The following is a 26,582-nucleotide window of genomic DNA, read 5'->3' as shown; positions in this document are numbered from 1 at the left end:
CACTGTGTTTGCATGGTGGATAACTTAAATTTTACTAGGTCTGCAAGTCACAGTTTTCAAACTTCATGAATGAATTAAGTTTTTCTTAGCCAGTTAGTTGTTAGGTCCATAAAATGTCAACAAAAAAACTGAAAAATGTTGATCAGTGTCATCCAAAGCCCAAGATGATCCCTTCAGATGTCTTTTGTCCACTACCCAAAGCTATCCAGGTTCCATCCTAATAGTGCAGCAGATAACTGAAACAATCATGCAAATGGTGATAAAAGCATCAAATTCGGCAGAAATACTCCGTAGACACTCCTCTTTTGAACAAAAATGATTGGCCACTTGACTTTTCAATCGGTGGTCAGGTAGAGAGAGGTCAATTGAAGAATTAGACAAAGGTCAAAATTAAAAGATGCTCCAATCATATTGAAAAATATTACACATTATTTGCCTGATCATAAAGATTCCAAAAAGGTATAGTTTGGACTATCTGTGACTGAATTCTATGGAGTTACGGGATAAAAACAGCAAGAATGGTGACAAAGGTTAGTTTCATTTTGTACAGGGGTCAAAAGTTAAAGTTGCTCCAATTTTGGTAAAAAGTGATGCAAATTATTGGTTGAGCTAATAAGATTAATAAATGGAATAGTTTTGACAGTGTTGAATGCTTGGTTTCCAAAGTAAGGGTCAAACAAGGGCTACGTCTATAGGATTGTATGACGTGTCATATGTTACCCCATAACGTGATAAGTAAGGATGATACATGGTCCAAACTATTCTTTTTTAAAACCGTGTTAACTCAACTAGTAATTTGCATCACTTTTTACCAAAATTGGAGCAACTTTAACTTTTGACCCCTGTATAAACTGAAACTGACCTTTGTCACCATTCTTGCTCTTTTTATCCCATAACGCCATAGAATTCAGTTGCAGACCATCCAAACCATGCCTTTTTGGAATCTTTGATCAGGCAAATAATGTGGCATAGGTTTCAATATGATTGGAGCATATTTTAATTTTGACTCCTGTGTAATTCTTCAATTGACCTCTACCTGAATGCCAGCTAAAAATTCAAGTGGCCAATCGTTTTTGATGCTTTTATCACCATTTGCAGGATTCCGCTCTAAACATTCTCTTATCTGCTGCACTATAATGGGAGTAAAGAAATGAGAAATAAACCAGAAGCGATTCACATTTTAAGAACCTGAAATCAAAGGATTTGGATATATTTTCAAAAAAGTCTCAGAACAATTTTATCAATTATCAAAATAGTTATTGATTTAATTTAATAGTCTATTATCATTTATTTTTTGCAGTGCTAAATTTTGCAACTGTCCAGACAGAATGCTACGTCACGTTTGATGCATATCCCAGAACTGTATGTTTTACAGCCCAATATCAAGTTCAGGAAATGGCCTTGTACGGTCATGGATGTTTAATTGGGTCCGAATTTGCCATTTGCTCAAAATGTGGGTCACCGTAATACATAAACTTGTCTGTTTCAGGGTTCCTGTGGCTGAGCTGAGTGAGATGAGCCATCCTGGTGCCTTAACTTGTCCTAAGGCAGGGATAAATAAGATGCTGTTAATTTAACCACAGGAAATTTGAAGCCGTCTCTGCCTCACAATGTGTGAAGTGACTACAGAATTGTTCAAGGAGGTGATGAAAGAAGACTCATCCTCAGAATCTCTCCCAGCACCACTGTTGTTAATGTTATCCCCACCTCCGCCTTTTTTAACTTTTCCTGGTGAGCCAACCATGTTGTGGAATAAATGGCTTCAGTGTTTTGAGGACTATCTTGCAGAACTTGATGAAAACAAGATGCTTAATTCAAATAAGTGCGTGCTCTTACGAAAGTGTCTAGGCCAAGAAGGACAGCGAATCTACTCAACACTAATCCAGTGTGAAACCACGTATGGCGCAGCCGTCTCTGCGCTGACTGTTTACTTCAACTCTCAGATGCACCTGCTTAAATTCCAGGAGAGATCTCAGAGGCCTGGGGAGACTGTGGAGCAGTTTGTCTCTGCGTTGGAGGAACTAGCGAAGCCGTGCAACTATGGAGACTTAAAAGACAAACTTATCCTCAATCAGCTGTTTGAGAAAACAAGCTGCAGACAACTCAGAGAGAGACTGTTGTTGGAGAAGGAAAGTCTGACCTTGACAACAGCGTTGGTTATTGGTAAGGAGATTGGATCTTGTTTAAAGGAGCCTGGATTACATGATACTTGTGAAGAGAAGATTGAGGAAGATTTAGACACTAATGCTGTGAGAAAACATGTGGAAAATGGGACACAATCAAACTCATCTACATACCAAGATTATATTTCTGCTCATACTCTCTGTTATAGTGATTATGTTTCTGAACAGGATGAGAGTGTTCTGGAAGGTGATAAAGTTCTCGACAAAGGAAACTCTAACTGGACATCGTGTATGTTGGAAGAAGGAAACTGTGGAAAGGTTAATGATTATGATAATGAGTTATCAGTTTCAGACATGCAAGAAGGTCACATTTGTTCCATCTGTTTTAAGAGCTTCATAAAAGCAAACAAGCTTGCCAGACACATGAGGACTCACACAAAGGAGAAACCATTTAGTTGCCCGATCTGTAGCACCACCTTCAGTCAGTCCTACCACATGACCAGACACCTGAGGAACCAGCATGGTGCAAGCCAGTATGTCTGTCCTAAATGTGGGGAAAGTTTTGGAAACCACCCAGAACTGCAGTTTCATAAACGGATTCATAACTCCCAGGTACCGTCCTGCCCAGACTGTGATGAAGTATTCCAAGATAGTGACATGTTCTTCAAACACATCAAGTTACACAGCGAAGACGTGACTAACCAGAGTGAAGCGCACAGTTCCCAACAAGACTGTGGATTAATAATCCAACAGAATGAAAAATTGTGTAACATGGATGATGATGTGACTAATGGTAATGTTGGTGGAGAGGATGAGCAGGTTGATGCAGACTCTGGCCATGATGATACTAGCAATGGCGAGTTAGACAGTATTACAGTGGAAGATGAGGACTCTGATGGAAGTGTTACTGAAAGGACTCTGACTTCAAGAAACAAAAAAATGGGATATTTTTGTCCCATTTGTGAAGATCGGCGCTTCACAGTACCATACAAGCTTGCCAGGCACATGAGGATGCACACAAATGAGAAACCATTCAGCTGTCCAGTCTGTGCTATGGCCTTCAGTCAGTCCTACCACATGACCAGACACCTAAGGAACCAACATGACATGGGTGACCATATCTGCTCTAACTGTGGGAAAGGTTTCAGTACCTTGTTGGAACTCAAAGCACATAAGAAAACCCATGCAGCCAAAGGACTGTCTTGCCCTGTTTGCAATAGACATTTCAAGGAGAGGACTTTATTAGATAGTCATATCAAATCCCACTACAGTCTCCAGTCTGATTCTCGCTGCCTCACCTGCACTGACTGTGGCAAAACATTTCGTCGAATGTACCATTTAAAAAAGCACATATTAACCCACCGTAGGTCAGCGTACGGAACATGTTTCGAGTGCTGTCATTGTCCAAAGAATTTTTCTCTCCCAGAAGAACTCAGGAAACACATCAAGACTCATGTGATGGAAAGTAGTGGGATTTGTCCAAAATGTTCCCAGTCTTTCAGTAGTCCAGAAGAACTTCAGACCCACATGGAGGTTCATGAAAAGTCTCATGTCTGCACCACATGTAGCAAGAGCTTTAAATTGGAGTATGCACTGAAGAAGCATGAGGAAATACACAAAGAGGGCCAGTTTTATTGTTCGTTATGCAACAAGCAGTTCATGCATTGTTCAAACTACAAAAATCACATAATATCCCATCAGAAGAAGGAGTCCAAATGTCCACACTGCGACAGAATTTTTCTGACTTTAACAGCTTTTAAATGCCATCTGCAGACACATACTGAAGAAAGACCTTACAAGTGTCCTTGTTGTATAGAAACCTTTGAGAAGAAGGAAGATTTGGATCTGCACTGTCTAAAACACAGAAAGTTTAAGAAAGCGAGGCCTTACTCTTGTACCCGGTGTGATTACGCCTTTGCTACCCTCCCTGATTTGACAGAGCACATGAACTCACACGAGGGAGAGCTGCCACAAAATTGCCCCTGCTGTCCAAAAACATTTCTGAACAAGAGTAAGCTGGAGAAACACCTGAGCATCCATACAGGTGAAAGACCTCATCTCTGTTCCCTCTGTGGTAATGGCTTTGTAAATGCCGCCAGCCTAAAGATACACTTGCGCGTCCACACGGGAGAAAAACCGTTCCCCTGTTCCAAGTGTAGTAAGAGCTTCAGGACATCCAGTGGGCTACGACTTCACAGCACACAGCATATGGCAGTGCAACCCAGATACCAGTGTCCTGACTGCAGCAAGAGCTATGGACGCATGACAGAACTGAAGAAGCACCAGCGGTACCACACTGGGGATAAACCATACTCGTGCAACTGTTGTAATAAACGCTTTATCAGCAAAGACAAAGTCATTGTTCATATGAGGGTCCACACAGGAGAGAGACCATATTCCTGCCCTCACTGTGGACAGATGTTTAAACAGTTTGGTGACAGAAATAGGCATGTTAATAAATGCCACTAAGTGACTGCTGTAATAGTTCAGTGAAAATACCGTGTCTTGCTTGCGTTAGACTGGTTGGACACCATTTGGACTTTGTATCAAATGTAAAGATGGTTTAGGGAGCATGGTGGCTTAGTGGTTAGCACTGTTGCCTCACAGCGAGAAGGTCATGGTATCAATTCCCACCTGTGGCCTTTCTGTGTGGAGTTTGCATGTTCTCCCTGTGTTTGTCTGGGTTCCCTCCGGGTGCTCTGGCTTCCTCCCACATCCAAAAACATGCAAGTTAGGTGAATTGGAAACTTTAAATTGTCCATAAGTGTGCATGTTAATGTGTTTGTCTATATGTGGCTCTGTGACAGAATGGCGTCCTAGCCAGCGTGTACCCCGCCTCACGCCCTATGACTGCTGGGATAGGTTCCAGCCCCCATGACACGATCTTGAATAAGCAGTTGAAGGTGTGTTTGTAAAGCTGTTTATTTTTAAGATCAGGCTTGTCTGTTATTTTCAGTGATGGATATTCTTTTATTGTGATGAAAATCTCATGCACAAATTCCAGTTTGAATTGTTTTTAATATATAAATGGATAGCAGCATCACAAAAGTAATACATAAAAGTTAGTCCTACTTTAAGCAGCCTTTCACATATGCATAAATAAAAGCAAACTTATACTCATGGTGTTCTGCCACTTAACTAATTTACAGGTTTAAGCCTGTTCTCACATATTTTAAACCCAATAATGTTTTTTTTCCCCCTGACAGTGACTTTTAAGCTGCACTTGATACTTGTTTACTGTGTATCAAAAAAAAAAAAAAGGCCAAGACGTGTAAGGTGGATGTGATGGACAGTAGGATAAACTGAAATCAGAGGCAACTCTATTTAAAAGTAATTTTTATCCCCTGCCAGCAGTGCTGGGATGGGAAATACAGAATCATCCTCCATCAGTGTGTCCATCCAGCTGACTTGTTTTTTTCTTTCAGTGCTATAATACATGAATGCTGGCTCCAATTCATTCAAATACTAATCTGTATAATCTTGATGTTTCCTGAATATTTGGGCTTTTGTCAGTCAGCATTTTTACAACGGAGCCACTTTAAAGACTGTGGACTCTACACATTATGTCATTGTTGAATAATGTTTTTAACCTCTGATTTAGTATTCCAAAACATATGATTTATTGTCTCGTACGTTTTCCCATTTTCATTATTTTTCTTGAGTGTGACTTAACACATGAATGCTTTTGTTACTGCTGGTGGGGGTAACTTTACTCAGCCGTGAGGTGCCTTGTATGGATTACAGAATTGAAAGTAAATGCAGTTGAAAACATGCTCAGACTGTTTAACTGGACCAATTTAAAGTATATTGAGGCTAAACTGTAAGACACCCCCCCATTGTTATTCATATATACACCCTTGGCTGCTGTGTAAGATCCATTGTTCTGAGGATTCTGTGTTTGAAAAGGTTTCACATTGTGAATTTTGTGTATTATTTCACAGATTGTAAACCTGGGTTTGAAGCATGTGGTGTTTTCACATGTGGTCTGGGTTCTAAAAGGGTGTTGAATTGCTACTAATGATGCAACAGTCTGCTGTTAAATGGTGTTCTTCTGTTGAAAAGTTCCCAAATGAGGATTTTTGTCGTTTTTCGTACAGTTTTTATGCTAAGGAGTAGCTGTTCTTGCCCATTAGAAACAGGATCGTCTTTCAGACTTTTTTTGTTGGTTGCATATTTCTGCCATATCACATGTAATGCAGTGATTTCAGTTTTAAATAAAATTTTATCTTCCAGTCTGGATTTCTATCTGTGAAATTGCATTTCTGGGACAGTTGGGGATTAAATTGGCCTTCCTTTATAAAAAAATGAAATGAAATCTGGATATGTTCTTATCCAACATGCAATGAAATGATCACCATTCAGGCCTGAAATATGACTGCAGACTGATAACATCTGAATCAAATTTCTATTTTTCATCTAGACTTTAGCTTATTTTGAGACATACCAATTTTTGCATCATTTGCTGCTGTGGAAAAAAAAAACTAATTTATATAATTATTATATCTTTATCAAAACTTACATCAATTAGAGAAGATGTCAGCTGTAGAAAAAGTAAATCCTATATACTATCCCCTGAGGCCTGGTGGTGCTGGTGCTTATCCCCTGATTGCTTAGCATAAAGTGGATGAGGTCTGGGGTTCCTCCTGGAGGGTACACCAATCCATCACAAGTTCCCCTATAAAAAGCTCACATGAGTGAGTTACCTGTATGAATTAAATTTGTGTGTGTGTGTTTATGTGCACACACTCATCCTCTTCACGCCATAGTATCTAGGAATAAGCACTGGCTTCAGGGCCTTAGTAGAGCAGATAACAGTATATTTACAGAGGAATCATTCAAATGTTGAAACAAGCACAAAATTCCACAGGAATACGGAATAAGAGTAACTTTAACTTTTGACCCCTGTATAAACTGAAATTGACCTTTGTCACCGTTCTTGCTGTTTTTACCCCATAACTCCATAACATTCAGTCACAGATAGTCCAAACTATACCTTTTTGGAATCTTTGTGATCAGACAATGTGGTATAGTTTGCAATATGATTGGAGCATCTTTTAATTTTGACACCTGTGTAATTCTTAATTGACCCTTATCAGGCTGCCTATTGAAAATTCAAGTGGCCAATCACTTTTTTCAAGAGTATTGTCTAAGGAGCATGTGTGGCAATTTTGGTGCTTGTTTCCAGAAGTGAACAATTGTTACAGTTATCTGATCCACTACCTGTATAGTAGGACTTAAATCTTCTATATTGTGCAGAGCAATGCAATGTTCACCATTGAGACTGGCAACCTCAATAATTTGAATTTTGGATTTGAACTTTTGATTAATGCAGTCTGCTAGCATGTGTTCGTGTAATGTCAGACTGCTACCCACTTAATGTTTTAAAACGTTGCCTTCAGTGTCGTCATAGCAGAGTTCATGTTGTCTGCAGTGGCAGGAACTACTGTAGGTGATAATGCTGGGTGCTGTCATTTTTTTCAGTGCTAACCACACACGATCATTTGCTTCACTGAAAGGTAGAACAGAGTTACAGTGTTTTGCACAGCCTTATATATTTCATATTTCACCATTAAACCAGGTGACCGCATTTAAATAGTTCATCTCTCGCTGCCATCTCTCATTCGGGTTTGCCCGTGTCTGTAGCAAGCAGCCCATTTTTAACTTCTGAATGGTAAGTTTCATCACAGTGTGCAGTTTCTGTCCTCACATGACTGAAAGTAGTGAAGAAATTTTGTTGAAAATCAAAGAAAATAAAATTGTTTCAAAGGTGTGTTCTTTCCTACTAGTGCAGGTAATTCTGATTATTTAAATATGTTATCATTGCTTAGATGCATCCATGAAACTCTAAATATAATCCAAAACTGTTACAAATATTTAAGTGTATTAGTATTAGTTGTTGTGCAGCACAATAGCTTAGTGGTTAGCGCTGTTGGCTCATAACAAAAAGGTCATGGGGTTGATTCCCAGCTGTGGCCTTTCTGCACGTTCGCCCCGTTTCCGTGAGTTCCCTCCGAAACTGCAGGGGGCGCTGTGGGGAGAAAAAGCGATGCAGAGCCTTGAGGCGCTAATCTCGCCCGGAAGCAGGAGTTCATCATGGCAGACATATTATTCTCTGCATACTTTGCTTTTTAGCGTAATCTATCCTTGCGCTAACGATTGACGAGTAGTATTTTGGACAGAAACGCAGCGCTGTTGTGATGTAAAGCTTCAGCTTTACCGGATATTGTCACGCTCAAGCGGTTGTGCTCTGTTTCGCCGCTCGTCGCAGCCGTCGGTACTTGTGACCCAGTTTGTTGTGGTGAGTTTTCTGTCACTGTTACCTCCTGTAAAAATTCACTTCTCTGTTTTTGTCTTGAGAAAACCCTCAGTTGCTTTAAGTATAACGTTTGTGCTCGAAACTGCAATCTGCAGCTTTAGAGGTATATTGCCCCCTACTGGCGCTTCTACTGTAATAATCACCATGTTGAAATGAAGTTACTGCACGAGGTGCAGGCACACAGTATTCAAAAACTCGTTTTCAGTAGGTACTAAAGGGCAATGGAAGTGATTTTTTTTTCTTTTCTCACCACTGTGCATATGTAAAAGTTCTGAAATTGTACCTGGATTATATCGGAATTCTGCTGTTGTGCAAGTACATGGATAGCTGGAGTGGGGTGACTTCACTCGCTACCTCCCCCGGCACGCGTCTCATTCCTCCCCAGCACATTTGTTCAAGGTGCCAGTTGGGAGTTTGGCTGCGATCGAAAAGCAAACCTGGATCTGTGTTTGGAGACAAAGATGAGCTTGAGATGGTTTGGACATGTGCAGAGGAGAGACTTGATAGAAGTATAGCAGAGATGGGACAAAGTCACCATCAAGTCAAGTCTGAAGTCAATTGTTTGCAAGCTGAGTTGAGACTTGACTTGGGACTTGCAGATTGATGACTTCAGAATGACTTGATGGTGACTTTGTCCCACCTCTGGTATATAGGGAGAAGGATGCTGAGGATGGAGCCACCAGGCAGGAGGAGAAGAGGGAGGCCAAAGAGGAGGTTTATGGATGTGATGAGGGAGGACATCAAGGTGGCTGGTGTGATGCAGGACCAGATGGAAATGATTGATCTGCAGTGGCGACCCCTAACAGGAGCATCCGAAAGAAAAAGTGAACGATAACAACCTCTAATTGTAATGTTCTGTTTACAGTATGGCAGCTATGAGGGTTTTTTTTGTGTGTGTGTGTGGGGGGGGGGGGGGGGGGAGTTGATACGATATTGATATTGGGAACTGGGAAGTAAAAACAAAAATTATACTGATATCTAAAAGTGTATATTTCTCGTTAATGTTTACCACATATGAAAAAAGATGCCAAATAGTATACATTAGTTTAATAGAGAAACTTGCGTGTTGCCTATGGAGATCCACGGGATCTAGATTGGGTAGTGTTTATAAAATAGGTAGTTGACATTTTTTAAAGGGCGGTAATAAATTAAGCAAAGCTTGTATAATTAGTTGCAGTGGTGTGCGAGGACAGAATGTTTTTAGAATCTTAGCCCTAAACAATTTTCAGAAGAGGAACTCAGCCCTTTTGTATCCTATTAATTATGTAATTTTTTTTAAATGTTAATTTACTGTCTTAATGTATTTAAAATTTGTTTAGGTTCTTGTTGTCATATAAACATTGTTATTGTTGCTATTATTTTAGATTTACTTCTATTTTGTCATTTGATTTTTAAATGGACTACAATGGCAATAAGTGTTTTCACTTTCTTGTGTCATTCTTGTATTTTTAACATATTTACAATTATATTATGTAGTTGCGTGGAACTTCTTAAGTAAAATTACTCACGCTTTTAATATTATGGCTTACCGCTCCTTGCTGGAATGGTGCGTGAGTCCATAATGTAGTTAGCAACACCCATTGTTCAGTGTTGTTAGGTAATATTCAAAGATTCAAAGAAATTTTATTGTCATATGCACAGTACAGAAGAACATCCTCCCTGCACAATGAAATGTGGCTACTGCATTTAACCCATCCTATTTGCCAGTAGGAGCAGAAGTCGCCATTAGGCGCCCGGGGACCAGCTCCAGATGTACATCCCTGCCTTGGTCAACAGCAGGGCTGAGCAAACCAACACCGACCCATAACAAACAACACAACACACAACACATAGGCCGGCCCGGTACATAAAACATATATATGAAAGCAAAACACGAGGGAAAAGGAGAAGAAAAAAAACCCTCATAGCCGCTGCATTACACAGCGGCAATGAGGGAAAAAAATCCTGATCAGCACAGAAAAACAATAATCACAGAGACAAAACAAGGACACAGGACGACAACCGAGATTTGAAAGGACCAGTTTATCAGAACACTCCGGAGGCAGCCTGTTCGGCGCCGTCAACGGCCTTGTCCGACAGTCCTGGAGGGGGGAGGGAACAGCCCTGCGCAGTCTGAGAAGTCCTGGACAGTTCTAACACAGTTCACGTCAGAGCTGGAGAAGCTGAGGGGAGGGGGGAAGACCAGGGAGCGAGGCTTAAGTGTTGATCTTCTGAGGAGGTTTTTATCACAGCGACCTTGAAGTGCAGCTGTATTTGGGGAAGCCAAATGAATAGCCAGATTAACAGACGCCTGAAAGATTCCACAGTTCTGAGAACAGAGTGGCTCTCAATGCATCTGAATGTAGAATGTGGTCTTCACAGACGGTCATAACGGGTTTCCAGAAGAGCAAAGCTGCAGCCTCACAGACAACACGCCACAGAAGCAGGAAAGATAAGGAGGGAGGGAGAGGAGAAAAGTGCGTCCGTCTCGGTCGAGTGCAAGCTGGCAAAAAAAAAGAAAAAGAAAATATGTAATATGGTAGCTTCTCCAAAAAATATGTCCTGTCAACGTTCCATTTTGTCAGTGGTAACCCTTGGCTCAATATACATAAGCATGCCAAATGGCAAATGTCAGCTCTCCACAGTTCTCTGTGATCAAAGTTTCATGCACGCACAGCTTCTGTAAGAGACTTAATGCACTCATGGTAAGAGCAACATAACACTTAACTGACTAAACCAGTTGAACTACAAAAACAAAATAAGTTGCTAACACTAACAAACACTGTTAAACAAACATGATTGGCAACAACATTTAAAACTCCAAACTCCCAACACTGCATTGCAGCACTGTTCAGCTAAAATTGCTCATTTCGCCAAAATTGTTTGTACTATCAACTTTCCGTTTTCGCAGCATTCATTCTTGACCAGAGTTTTTCTTGGCAGAGTGGTCAGTCCTGGAAGAATAACTGGGGCCACTTTGAGGAGGGATTTCCTGTGATCATGCAGGCCCATAGCCAGGATCTGAAGGCTGAAGGGGGGGCTCTTTTTTGGTGAAAGTGAACTTTTGTTGGCATGGGGTCTGGGTGCAGCTAAAAAAAAAAAACAGAAAAATTTGGGATTTTTATGTTCAAGGATGCATTCTGAAGGGATTGTTGATAACTGTTTTCTCCCTCCCAATCTAGTTGTACTAATATGTGTGGTATTTGTATTTTTTTGTTTGCTTTGTTTGTTTCTTTACCCATTTTCACCTTTTTTTGCCTTTACCCCAAATTGATATCATTGTGTACATGTTTGTTTGATAAGATTACAATCAATCAACATTTATTTATATAGCCCTTTATAGCAGCCAGACTGTGTCCAAAGTGTTTGACAGTAGAATCAAGGAGCAAGAGTTCACAAAAATGAAATCAAATATACAACCCCTGGCAAAAATTATGGAATCACCGGCCTGGGAGGATGTTCATTCAGTTGTTTAATTTTGTAGAAAAAAAGCAGATCACAGACATGACACAAAACTAAAGTCATTTCAAATGGCAACTTTCTGGCTTTAAGAAACACTATAAGAAATCAGGAAAAAAAATTGTGGTAGTCAGTAACAGTTACTTGCTTAGACCAAGCAGAGGGAAAAAAATATGGAATCACTCAATTCTGAGGAAAAAATTATGGAATCATGAAAAACAAAAGAACGCTCCAACACATCACTAGTATTTTGTTGCACCACCTCTGGCTTTTATAACAGCTTGCAGTCTCTGAGGCATGGACTTAATGAGTGACAAACAGTACTCTTCATCAATCTGGCTCCAACTTTCTCTGATTGCTGTTGCCATATCAGCTTTGCAGGTTGGAGTCTTGTCATGGACCATTTTCTTCAACTTCCACCAAAGATTTTCAATTGGATTAAGATCCGGACTATTTGCAGGCCATGACATTGACCCTATGTGTCTTTTTGCAAGGAATGTTTTCACAGTTTTTGCTCTATGGCAAGATGCATTATCATCTTGAAAAATGATTTCATCATCCCCAAACATCCTTTCAATTGGTGGGATAAGAAACGTGTCCAAAATATCAACATAAACTTGTGCATTTACTGATGATGTAATGACAGCCATCTCCCCAGTGCCTTTACCTGACATGCAGCCCCATATCATCAATGACTGTGGAAATTTATATGTTCTCTTCAGGCAGTCATCTTTATAAATCTCATTGGAACAGCACCAAACAAAAGTTCCAGGATCATCACCTTGCCCAATGCAGATTCAAGATTCATCACTGAATATGACTTTCATCCAGTCATCCACAGTCCACGATTGCTTTTCCTTAGCCCATTGTAACCTTGTTTTTTTCTGTTTAGGTGTTAATGATGGCTTTCGTTTAGCTTTTCTGTATGTAAATCCCATTTCCGTTAGGCGGTTTCTTACAGTTCGGTCACAGACGTTGACTCCAGTTTCCTCCCATTCGTTCCTCATTTGTTTTGTTGTACATTTTCGATTTTTGAGACATATTGCTTTAAGTTTTCTGTCTTGACGCTTTGATGTCTTCCTTGGTCTACCAGTATGTTTGCCTTTAACAACCTTTCCATGTTGTTTGTATTTGGTCCAGAGTTTAGACACAACTGACTGTGAACAACCAACATCTTTTGCAACATTGTGTGATGATTTACCCTCTTTTAAGAGTTTGATAATCCTCTCCTTTGTTTCAATTAACATCTCTCGTGTTGGAGCCATGATTCATGTTAGTCCACTTGGTGCAACAGCTCTCTAAGGTGTGACCACTCCTGTTTAGATACAGACTAACAAGCAGATCTCATTTGATGCAGGTGTTAGTTTTGGGGATGAAAATTTACAGGGTGATTCCATAATTTATTCCTCAGAATTGAGTGAGTCCATATTTTTTTTTCCCTCTGCTTGGTCTAAAAAAGTAACCGTTACTGACTGCCACAATTATTTTTCCTGATTTCTTATAGTGTTTCTTAAAGCCAGAAAGTTGCCATTTGAAATGACTTTATTTTTGTGTCATGTCTGTGATCTGCTTTTTTTCTACAAAATTAAACAACTGAATGGACATCCTCCGAGGCCGGTGATTCGATAATTATTGCCAGGGGTTGTACAATAAAATTAAGAGGCACATAAAAGCAAAACACATCACAGCACCAGCAGGTCTTAATAGCCAGGTTAAATAAATTAGCCTTAAGCTTTGATTTAAAAAGGGCTGTGTTATAAATGGTGTGAAACTCCATTTATGACGCAGCTGTTTTTAACACAGCCAGACTTGTTTCTCAGTCTGACTTGTTTCTCAGTCTGGCTTCAGTTACTGGAAAAACACGATCACCCCAAAGTTTATATTTTGATCACAGAACATCTTAAGTTGATCAGACACTCGTAATGTCCTATTGTAAGTACGGAGAGTTAAAATTCAGACAAGTAAGATGATGCAAGGCCATTAATAGCTTTAAAAACAAACATTAAAATAATTTTCCACTCTGGATCAATGTGTTGAGAGGTAATTGCCACATCTGTTGTTATTGCTACGTGCTCAGCGTTGTGTGAAATCCCATGGAGCCTTAGTAGGTGATTGGAGAGATTTGTTGTGTTGCTGTGGTATTCTTTCCATGGCAGAGGCTTCTCTTGTGCCATCCGCCATGATATGTTTTGTCGTCTGCTCACGCGTGGGGATGAAGTCACTGACAGGCAGACTGAATCAAGTAACGTTTAACGTCTTTATCATTAAAAGTGCTAACAAAACACATCCATATGCAATCTGCCGTGCTTAAATCCAATACCTTATTTCCTACTATCTTTACAATCGATTTATTACCTTTTAAAATTATATTAGATACATATATTTCATCCGGAAAGCCAACTTGTTGAGTGCAGATCGATGTAGTTGGATTGTAGGAATATAAATCAATAGATCAATGTAGTAGATGAATCGTTACACCCCTACTTACTAACACCAACGAAAAATACTGAACCACTTAAATCACTATTTCCCAATGTGGTCCTCGGGACCTAAAGTACTGGAAATTTTCCATTTGTCCCTGAAGTAATCCAAGAATATCAGCTCAGTCGGGCTTGTTCAGCTAATCAACAGCTGACTGAGCTGATGTGCTGATAGAATATGTTGTAAAATTAACGCTAGCTTGCTATTAGGTGCGATCTTGGCACCTTGACATTGTGCCTAATGTTAGCATGAAGTGAGTGCCTTTGTTATGATGAACAGTATTTATATTGTGGTTACCAAAATGCATACCAGAGTGACTAAGGACCTGAGCGATGGCAGCATCTTAAACCACTGATTGACTGTGGATTTAATCTTTCGCAGGTCTTGAAACTCGATAGTGCCACCAAACATGATGCTAACATCAGCATGAAAATTAGCCAGTGGCACAACATGAAGCTAGCGTTGGCATGAAAACTCACTAGCATTACATAACAATGTTAACTGGCTAGCATTAGCATGAGCTGATGATCTCCACTTTGTAATGCATTTGTAATGTGCTTAACACCATACATAGAGTTAAAATTTTGCTTTGAAAAATATCACTGCACATCTTCAGGTAATTTTACATGTTGCCTGAAAAAGTAACAGTCTAGCTAGTGTTTGAGAAGGACTAACGAGCTAACCTATATCATAGATTACTTTAAGAAACAAGTCACTGTGACAATAAATCTGGATTTCGCACTCTTATGTAAACTTTGGAAATAAGTCACAGTTCATGTGCGTGCCACCCCATGGCAGGGGTCCATACAGATCACAGATAAACTATGATTCATTACATGACTAACAGGAAGTGTATTAATATCAGTTATACAAATGAACAAAGCAGAACACTGAGGTTCTGCCACTTACAACACTGCTGTGCTGAAAATTGTCAGTTCATATGTCAAGAGGATCCTCTTTTCAAGTCCCCATTAGACTGGAAAATCGCTCAGGGCCTTTGGGCAAGGTCCTTAATCTCCAAGTTGATCCCTTGTGTGTAGTGAGCATCTTGTATGGCAGCACCCTGACATCGGTATGTGACTGTGGCTGACTAGATGAATGTGAGGCATCACTGTAAAGTGCTTTGACCATAAAGGTGCAGTCCATTTGCCATGTTAATGGGTTTGCACAGGTTGGTTGCATCTTGTTGATATAGTAGAGAAGCTTGAATCTTCGACTGGACTGGGTTGCTTGACGCAAGGACTTCTCTACAAGAGTCAAGACAGACGTCAGACTACCAGTGCAAGAATTTTAGCTGAGGAAGCTTCTGCGATTAGAAGCGAAACGTCCTCGCGTCAAGCAACCCAGTCCAGTCAAAGATTCAAGCTTCTCTACTATAGAAACCACCGGGACAACTGAGAGCCTACACAGAAATCTTGTTGATATTTCATATATTTGTACAACCCCAATTTCAATGAAGTTGGGATGTTGTGTGAAATGTAAATAAAAACAGAATACAATGATTTACAAATCCTCTTCAACCTATATTCACACAATACACCACAAAGACAAGATATTTAATGTTCAAACTGATAAACTTTTTGTGCAAATATTTGTTCATTTTGAAATAGATGCCTGCAACACATTTCAAAAAAGCTGGGACAGTGGTATGTTTACCACTGTGTTACATCACCTTTCCTTCTAACAACACTCAAACGTTTGGGAACTGAGGACACTAATTGTTGAAGCTTTGTAGGTGGAATTCTTTCCCATTCTTGCTTGATGTACGACTTCAGTTGTTCAACAGTCCAGGGTCTTTGTTGTCGTATTTTATGCTTCATAATACGCCACGCATTTTCAGGAGACAGGTCTGAACGGCAGGCAGGCCAGTCTAGTATCCGCACTCTTTTACTATGAAGCCACGCTGTTGTAACACATGTAGAATGTGGCTTGGCATTGTCTTGCTGAAATAAGCAGGGGCGTCCCTGAAAAAGACGTTGCTTGGATGGCAGCATGTGTTGCTCCAAAACCTGGATGTACCTTTCAGCATTGATGGTGCCATCACAGATGTGTAAGTTGCCCATGTCATGGGCACTAACACATCCCCATACCATTACAGATGCTGGCTTTTGAACTTTGCGCTGGTAACAATCTGGATGGCCTTTACCTATTTTGTCTGGAGGACCCAGCGTCCGTATTTTCCAAAAACAATTTGAAATGTGGACTCATCAGACCACAGCACACTTTTCCACTTTACATCTGTCCATTTCAAATGAGCTCAGGCCCAGAGAAGATGGCGGTGTTTCTGGATGTTGTCGATGTATGGCTTTTGCTTTGCATGCTAGAGTTTTAACTTGCACTTGTAGATGTAGCGGCAAACTGTGTTAACTGACACTGGTTTTCTGAAGTGTTCCTGAGACCACGCAGTAAGATCCTTTACACAATGATGTCGATTTTTAATGCAGTGCCGCCTCGGGCATTCAGTGTTGGTTTTCGGCCTTGCCGCTTACGTGTAGAAAGTTCTCCAGGTTCTCTGAATCTTCTGATTATATTATGGACTGTAGATGATGGAATCCCTAAATTCCTTGCAATTGAACATTGAGAAACATTGTTCTTAAACTGTTGGACTATTTTTTCACTCAGTTGTTCACAAAGTGGTGATCCTCACTCCATCTTTGCTTGTGAACGCCTGAGCCTTTTGGGGATGATCCTTTTATACCCAATCATGACACTCACCTGTTTCCATTTAACCTGTTCACCTGTGGAATGTTCCAAACAGGTGTTCGTTGAGCATTCATCAACTTTTTCTGTCTTTTGTTGCCACTGTCCCAGCTTTTTGAAATATGTTGCAGGCATCCGTTTCAAAATGAGCAAATATTTGCACAAAAACAAAAGTCTATCAATTTGAACATTAAATATCTTGTCTTTGTGGTGTATTCAAATGAATATAGGTTGAAGAGGATTTGCAAATCATTGTATTCTGTTTTTAATTTACATTTCACACAACGTCCCAACTTCATTGGAATTGGGGTTGTATTAATACAACTGCAGTTGCTTTAAAGACAATACTTCAATAAAATTAAGTTTAAAAAAAATGACATGCACAACACTTGACTAAGCCCAAATCTAACATATTTATCTGTTTCACAGTTGTCCTGTGGCAGACCAGGAGCCATAACCTGGTCCTGAGGCAGTGAATACTTAATTCAGCCACTCTTGGTTGAAGTGGAGGAAAAGCAACAGTAGCCTCTGCCTCACAATGTGTGAAGTAACTATGGAAGTGGACAAGGAAATGGCAAAACAGGGATCCTCCATGGAATCATACCCAGAACCAGTACTGATCATATTATCCCCGCCACCGCCATTTTTACCTTTCTCTGGTGAGATGGCAATGTCATGGAATAAATGGCTTGAATCTTTTGAACACTACCTTGGAGCCCTTGGTGAAAACAACCTTCCAGATCCGAGTAAGTGTGTACTGTTACAAAACTGCCTCGGTCAAGAGGGACAGAATGTCTACTCAACACTAATACCAGGTGACACCACATATGCAGCAGCCGTCTCACAACTCACAGTTTATTTCAACTCTCAGATGCACTTGCTCCGGTTCCAGAAGAGATCTCAGAGGCCTGGGGAGACCGTGGAGCAATTTGTCTCTGCTTTGGAAGAACTGTCGAAGCCATGCAACTATGGAGACTTAAAAGACAAACTTATCCTTAATCATTTGATTGAGAAAACAAACTGCAGACAACTCAGGGACAGGTTGTCGTTAGAAAAGGACTCTCTAACGTTGGCGAAGGCGTTGGTTATTGGTAAAGAGATGGAAACACATTTTAAGACTGAACCCGAATTGCTTGATATTCACGAGGTATGTGTGGACTTTGGAGACAATTTAGACCTACCTGTTCCGAGAGTAGCAAAAAGGGGGCGCCCTCGTCGTGGGGAGAGTGGTGCAACACAAAAACGCTCGACTGGAACCCAATTTATTGGCAAAAAGATGAGATCTGGTTTAAATGAATCTGACATGTTTGATATCCATGAAGTAAGTGTGGAGATTGGAGATGGTTTAGACCCTCCGGTTCCAAGAGTGGCAAAAAGAGGCAGGCCTAGGCGCAGTGAACGTGGTCCAAAACAAAAACATATAGCTAGAACCCAAGTTACTGGTAAGGTTAGATCTGCTTTAAATGAATCAGAAATGTTGAGTACTCATGAAGTAAGTGTGGAGATTGGAGATAGTTTAGAGCCTTCGGTTCCACGAGTTGTAAAAAAAAGAGGAAGGCCTCGACGTGGAGAAAGTAGGGCCACACAAAAGTGCTCGACTACAACCAAAGTTGCAAATGTAGAGAATGGAGAAAGATTGGGCGCTCCAGTTCCAAGAGTGGCAAAAAAAAGAGGAAGGCCTCGGCGTGAAGAAAGTCTCGCAAAGCAAAATAGTTTGACGACAAACAGAATTATCAATAAGGTTGAATCAGGTTCACTTGGTACTCATGAAGTCAGTGGGCAAACTAATATAGGCCTGAGTGTTCCAAGAGTGGCTAAAAGAGGAAGGCCTCGGCGTGGTGAAAGTAAGATAGACAGACAGCAGCTCTTAGCTAGAACTGAAATTACTGATAGAAACATGGAATCTGCATTAAATGAGACTGAAGTAATTAACTTTCATGGGGAAAGTTTGGAATTGGGGGACAATTTAAAAGCTACTGTTCCTCGGGTTGCAAAAAGAGGAAGGCCTCGTCGGGAGGAACGTGATGTGCAACAAGAAACTCGCTCATCTCGAATCCCGTTCAGCTCATCCCGACACAGTGACGACTACTATTACAGTAATGATAAACTCTATTATAGTGACGATCAGACGGCTGAAAGCAGTGATGAGAGTAGTGTGGAATGCAGTAATGCTGATGATGAAAGAAATTGTGATTCGGCAACTACATCTCTAAAGATGAAAGAAGAGATTTTGGGTACTGATGATGAGGATGATGATGAAAAACAGTATTTAAGTTCTCCAACAAAATACAAGGGTCCTTTTTGTCCCATTTGTATTAATAAACGCTTCAGAGACAAAAACAAACTTGCCAGACATATGAGGACGCATACAAAGGAGAAGCCGTTCATGTGCCCAATCTGCAGTGCCTGTTTCAGTCAGTCCTACCACATGACCAGACACCTACGGAACCAGCACGGTGCCGACCAGTATGTCTGTTCTAAATGTGGGGAAAGTTTTGAAAGCCATTCAGACTTGCAGAGTCATAAGCGAACCCATATCCAACGCTTTCTGTCATGTTCAGTCTGTGATGAAAAATTCATTGATAATGACATATTTGTAAACCATGTAAAATCACACAACAAAGAGCAGACCGACCAGATTGAAGCACAGAGTTCGCATCAGTGTGATGGAGCAACCATCAAAGAAAAAGAGCCGTCAAGTAATGCTGACAACAATCACGCTGACAGTTGCAGTAATGGTGTAGAAGACGCACAGGCTAATTCAGACTCTGGTAAAGATGATGCTCACGACAAAGACTCTGAAGCGAGTGTTGAAGATAAGAATGGTGATGACTGTGTTCAAGACAAAGTTGGCTCAAATGCCAATTCAAAAGGGCATTTCTGTCCCATCTGCGTTGGCAGACGCTTCAGGGGGCCGAACAAGCTTGCAAGGCACATGAGGATGCACACAAAGGAGAAACCATTCACCTGCCCGGTTTGTGCTGCAAACTTTAGCCAGTCCTACCACATGAACAGGCACTTGAGGAACCAGCATGGCATGGCTGAATATATCTGCTCCAAATGTGGTCAGAGTTTTGGTACTTGGATGGAACTGAAAGTGCACAAGAAGATGCACGGAGTAAAGGGTCTGTTATGCCCTACCTGTGATAAAGAGTTTAAGGAGATGAGTGAGTTAGACAGTCATATCGCGTCCCACTTCAAGGCCAATTCTCCGAGTCTCATCTGCAGTGACTGCGGCAAAAAATTTGGTCGAATGTACCACCTGAAAAGGCACGTGCTAACCCACTCTAAATCAGCTGGTGATGCAGCTTATAAATGCCCTCACTGTGCAAAGACCTTTGCCAATTCAAGAGACCTTGCCAAACACATGGACATTCATGAAAAAGTAAACAATGGGATTTGTCCAAAATGTGGCCTAACCTTTAGCTTGATAGAGGAACTGCAGACGCACATGGAGAGTCATGAAAAGTCTTACCCCTGCCCCACTTGTGGCAAGGTGTTTAAGGTGGAGTATGCACTGAAGAAACATGAGCAAGTGCACAAAGAGGGTCTGTTTTATTGTTCCCTGTGCCACAAACAGTTCGCAAAGCTTTCTCACTACAAAAGACACGTCAGTGCCCACGAGAGACGGGAATCCCGTTGTCCACACTGTGACACCGTCTTTCTCAAATTAACGGCTTTTAAGTATCATTTGAGGACTCATACTCAAGAGAGGCCACATCAGTGCACGTGTTGTATTGAAAGTTTCGAGAAGGAGGAAGATCTGGACCAGCACTGCCTGAAACACAGGAAATTTAAGAAGGAGAGGCCGTACTCTTGTACCCGGTGTGATAATGCTTTTGCTACACTCGTGGAATTGACAGAGCATATGAGTTCGCATGAGGGAGAACCACCAATCGACTGCCCCGTCTGTGCCAGGAGTTTCCTGAACAAGAACAAGCTGGAAAAGCACTTGAGCATCCACACAGGAGAAAGACCTCATCTCTGTTCCATCTGTGGCAATGGGTTCTCCTGCGCCGCCAGCCTGAAGATACATGCACGCGTCCACACAGGAGAGAAACCTTTCCAGTGTTCCGAGTGCAGTAAGAGCTTCAGGACTCCCAGCGGGCTGCGGCTGCACAGCAGACAGCACATGGCTGTCCAACCTAGGTTCCAGTGTCCTGAGTGTGGGAGAAGCTACGGGCGGATGACAGAGCTGAGAATGCACCAGCGCTACCACACGGGGGACAAACCGTACTCATGCACATGCTGCAACAAGAGCTTCATCAGCAAGGACAAGCTCAATGTCCACATGAGGAAACACACAGGGGAGAGGCCATATTCTTGCCCGCAGTGTGGACAGTCATTTACCCAAACTGGAGACAGGAACAGACACGTCGCCAAATACCATTAGATTTTCTAGGCGCAGAACTACTTTGAAGCCTTTTGCGTTGCTTTTAAAAGACTGTTTCTTGTTTTGTTTGCCAGATTTCTTGCTTGTAATAAGTCCACAGCTGTTCACACGACCATTCTGGAAGACACTTTTAATTCATCTCAGTGTAATTTTCCACTGCTGGTTAATTTCCTTTGGCTCATTCAAGGAGGGAAAATGTTACTTTGAGTAATCCACAGAGAAAGATTTGTGTTATGTTCTACGTTGATGAACTTGGCCACAGCTTAAAGTTGTCTTGACACTGATGACCTTTGAGATGATCCAAATCACATCTGAAATTATGTAAATTGTATTTTGCTGAATGCTAACATACAAACAAAAAACCGAAATGCGGCTGGTTGCTTAACATGATGGGATCATACAAATGAGTTCCCTTATAGTAAGTTTCAGTAATTATTCATGTAGCTGTGTAACCTTCCTGGGTAGTCTTAGTGCAGTAGATGCAGTGCGCGCTCCTAGACTTAGCCTGACCAAACAACATAATTACTCGCCAAGTTGCTACAATGATTTACTAAGTTTGGGTAGGTTGCATGTACCTATAGCTCAAACATGTGCTTGCTGAAATTGCTTGCGAGCAAATAATATATACTCGTATGGATTTTTAACGATACCTAAACTCTTGGATTTGTGACGTGAAGTATTTGAGCAGGATATTCTGCTGCAGGACACCGACTGAATCAATGTCATTAAGCTTTTTTGTCATCCCCATTTTACTAGACTATATATATAAAACTCACTTTTCCAGCCCCTGTTTGTGGAAAGTAAGAAATGTACAGCAAACTAAAGGTGAGGTCTTGTTTACTTTTAGTTTTATAGAACATAAATTGAGAAAATATATCCTTGCTTGTAGGAAATTAGGACATTTAAAACAAAAGTGTGGCCTTACATCACAATTGGGTTGAATACATGTATTTGATGCTGTCTGAAGAAAAACAGAAATAAGTTTCACAAAGCCAATTCATTCATTGTGACTTTTGTGAATGATTCATTATCTTATAACAATTTTGTTTATTCTGCTCGGAGTATTTGAATTTTTTTTCTCCTCTGGCCTATTGGATTCAATGATTGGTTGCCTGCTGTTATGAAAATGTAAACAAAAACACCAGTAACTGCGTCTGAATATAGTTTTGGAGTGATCACTTTTTTTTTTTATTCTTCTTTTATGCTAATCTGATTTGTGCTTTAAAGGACATAACATATTCTGAATTGTCAAATGGCAGCATCTCTTTGAAAGGAAAGTGTTTTTGCTTTGTAATAGTCTTTCATAGGTTTAACAGCTCATGAACTGATTTTTTTTTTGACACCCAAATTGTGAAAGGTCAGTATTGTAGTAAACTTGTTTATATCTAACTTTTATTATTAAAATTGGTAGGGCTGTAATGTTAAACATCAGAATCAATTCAGTTAACTTATACAGTGACAAAACAATATAATCCAGCTCAGGACACTACACACGAGCAAGGTTTAGACCTGTACTCACAGCGTGAGTAAATACATTGGCGATGGTGGTAAGGAAATACTGGTGGTACTCTCAGCGGGTTTATAGAGATACCTCAAGCAGATCAGACTCAGTGGGATGACGTAATTCATATTTGATACAATAAAACTGCACAGATATGGAGATGTGAGGATCTGCTGTGGTCATTTAATGAGATGTAACAAAAAGTACAAGATTGACAAAAATGTTGCAGCTAAACAACCATATACTACTGTATAATCCAGTGGACACAACAACGCGATACTAGACAACAATGAGGTGTAGATTAAATTTAGTGAAATAGACTGCATTAGTAGGTTGGTGATGTATTGATGCTGGATAAGGCATTGAGTCAAAGGACTTCATCCCTCATGCCTACTCAGATGTACTTTTAAGATGCTCTATCATCCAGCAATGGGAGTTCCACAGTTCAAAATTCCAGTGTGAACTGCATGCATATCGATGCAAGTACAAACTCATGCATACATTCATTAATACTGGTGCTCGTTCAGACACCCAGTCGCCAGCTCTTGGATTAGCAGACCAACTCCTTAACTCCACTGGTAAAAAGTGCTCATGCATTGCATGAGGTAAAACTGAAATAGCTTGCTTTAGACTTGCGTGTCATATGTAGATATATAGTCCAGATATACTTTGGGAGAAAGACTGAAAGCTTGTTTCTACCAAGAGAACTCTGGTTAAAGGGCCATGAAAGGACCATTTGTTCCACGAGCAAACCCAGTCCACAGTTCCAGTAGTTTGGAGTGGGTTGTCACCAAGCCCAATGCCACCAATGGACAAACAATAATAACGAGATGAAGACATGAAATTATTTTTATATAAAGAAAATCAACACTTTGACCTGCCAGTAAAGTAGACGGTGTCTGCTTAGTCTCAATTTCCCGGCTGTCGTCGTTCAGCAAGTGGTTCATAAAGTTTCCCCACCCTGGTGCCAATCTTTAAAAATGTTTAAGATTTACCTTTTTTAATGTATCTTTGCCAACACATCAGCTATTATAACACACAACTCACTTTCCATGTTGTGCCTTCAGACTTTGCCTAAAATTCAAAGTTCAGTCAAAGAAAATTGCTCAAAAGACATTCTGCACTCTTGTTACATTTTTTTTCTTTCTTTCTTTCTGAAAGATGAGGAAGAAAAATCCAAGCCCATAATGTGTTCTAATCAGGGTTTGATCCTTAATTCCTGCTGTTTTCTGGTTCCTGAATAGATTTAATCTTTTACATTCTGCACCAAATTCATTTGGTCAGACTCCTCTGAGTTTGGTTCCTGAACCAGAAAGGATCTGTTCTGTCTCGGCAGGAATGGCCTAAAATATGTCACTTCTTCGGCAGGAGAGGGGGTGTGGCAAGGTGATATTTAAACGTTCAGTGTTGTGTCTGCAAACTTAAATGTTATTTTGTACATCAGCCTCTATTGCTGCCCATTGCTAAATGTTCTTATTTTGTGTTGTACTGTGAGCTTATGAACAAATACGAGTATATTCTAATGGACTGGGTTTGGGTCTCTTTACAGCCCCAGGCCACTTTGCATTTATGTATGTTTCATCCTGCATCATACATACCCTACTTTTTTTTTTTCTTCAAAATAATAATAAGAAGAATAGCAAACTTTTTTCGAAAATGTGAGCTTGTCATAATGATTAATAAACACTGTTTGCGGCAGTGTTGAAGTTAATTATCAATATTAATGCTTTGTTCAGATCATCATAAATTGTATGTTTTACTCTTAACAGCCCACAAGTTTCCTTAGACGTGTTTGTTATGGTTTAATCCTGCTAACAGACAATCACATAAACGGGCAAAAATCTACCTCGTAAGCAGAGGTCATGAGCTAAAACAAGCACAACCACTGGCGTAGTTTCATTGGAGTAGTAAAATGTTCATTGATTTCATTCAAACTCTTTGTGATGCTGCTTGCTGCATCCAGCTGGTTTCACAGCCGATCACTGTCATTTACACAAAAGCTCTGCACGAGTCAGCAGGTTAATCCTCGAGGCATCAAACAATCACTGAAGGACGCCATCAGTCATAGATCCTTGCTGAGCTGCGCACCGTGTGTTGTTTTTCGTCATTTATTTACCATCAGTAACATTCTGACTAAATTATGTAGTCCTCGACAGCTACTGTCATGTGGCATCTTTCAATCGAGGCGTCGTTTCTGTTGTTACGGAAACGAGCATCAACTTAAAACTGCTTGCTTTTCTTACAATTTAAGTTCATGAAATAATATAATCAAGTTTTATATTTTTAACAAATATGAAGTTAGGTGTCTTGCAAATTCTAAACACTGAACAAATTTCATTGCTTTGAACTATATAACATGTATATATTTGCCATTTGTGTCAGTATCTTCAAATAATATTGTGGGACTGAATTTAAGCATGTTGCTCCTGTAAGTACTCGAATACACTGGGACGTGACTAACTGTCCCCAAGTCATTGTAAGATTTTCATTATTTTTCTTTGTACCACACATTCTGTTATGCTATTATGTTTTTATATTTTGTGAATTGGATTGTTTCATTTACGCAACACTAAAGAATCAATTTGTAGTTGTTTAGACAAGTACTATAATAAAATGTATTCCTTCAGCAGTGGAGTGTTGTTTTTTTTTGGGGGGGGGGGGGGGGGTGTAGCAGATAATCTCCTTGGCTGCAAGGAAAGCAATTTTAGTATGTGACTTTCAGAGATATAATCAGAGCAAATCATGATCATTTACCTTTAGTTAAGTAATTAAAATAATTTTAAAGACTTTAAATTACATTTTGACCACAATCCAGACAATTTAACCTCCCACTTTTCCCAAGATTAATGCAATGAGAGACAATAGAATGTTTATAATGCAGAAGTAGTCTATACTTCCTCAAAAAGTGGCCATCAACAAAGGAATGGTGAGGGGAGCCCTCAAGTGAGTTGCAAGCATCAGTGGCTGGGATTATAGACTGGACATTAGAACATTTGTTGCTTCACTAGTCAATATCTGTGATCAATTCTCAACTTTTTATCTGCTGACATTTCTGAGAAATAACGTATAGTAAGTCAGTGTCGTTTGGTCGCTTTGAAACAGGACTGTCTTTAAATCTGTCAGTATTTGTCTAATTTGATGTACAAACCCTCAAAGGTAATATCAAACAACCAGTATGCATATATAATATATTTCACTCTACAAATAATTTTGGACCTCAAGTCCATGAGCCCAAAGCCAATTTTGACAGAACATGACCTGTACCACTTAAGGTGCCCAAAACAACACATACAATCCAGTCTCCGTTGACCACGACCTACACAAAAAAAGTGTTCTGGACATCCCAGCTATGGGGGGTCAACACTTTAAAAATGCTCTAATCACTGAACAGTATACCACATTTGTCTGTACATAAAAGGTACAGTTTGGACTATGACTTACTGTATGGGCTAAAAACAGCAAAAAAAAAAAAAAAAAAAAGGTAAGAAAGGCCCTTTTCAGTTTGTACAGGGTTCAAAAATTAAAGTTGCTGTAATGGTTACAAAAAATGGTGCAAATTATTGGTTAAAATAATAGTATGAGCTCGTTTTGACTTTTGGCTGCTGACTCAAACAAGGCCAATGCCTACTG

At 40.2% G+C, this 26,582-nt stretch overlaps 1 protein-coding gene and 1 long non-coding RNA gene across 2 annotated transcripts in view; both read left to right on the top strand.

Annotated features, from left to right (window-relative positions):
* Positions 1–25,581, top strand: part of LOC117525830 — a 28,379-nt gene extending 2,798 nt beyond the window's left edge. Inside the window, exons 2-3 of the mRNA XM_034187759.1 lie at positions 1,490–4,591; positions 17,548–25,581. Of these exons, the coding sequence (XP_034043650.1) occupies positions 1,611–4,591; positions 17,548–21,451 (6,885 nt within the window). The 5' untranslated portion in view covers positions 1,490–1,610 and the 3' untranslated portion in view covers positions 21,452–25,581. The remainder of the gene's footprint in view (positions 1–1,489; positions 4,592–17,547) is intronic.
* Positions 4,943–6,348, top strand: LOC117527139. Its single transcript, XR_004565450.1, has 2 exons — positions 4,943–5,362; positions 5,400–6,348. It is a non-coding gene; the product is annotated as an uncharacterized LOC117527139 (long non-coding RNA).
* Positions 25,582–26,582: the final 1,001 nt, after the last annotated feature.

Source organism: Thalassophryne amazonica, chromosome 15, assembly GCF_902500255.1.
Source record: "Thalassophryne amazonica chromosome 15, fThaAma1.1, whole genome shotgun sequence".
Taxonomy (NCBI): domain Eukaryota; kingdom Metazoa; phylum Chordata; class Actinopteri; order Batrachoidiformes; family Batrachoididae; genus Thalassophryne; species Thalassophryne amazonica.
Note: the sequence above shows the minus strand (reverse complement) of the source record. Positions and strands in the feature narration are given on the sequence as shown.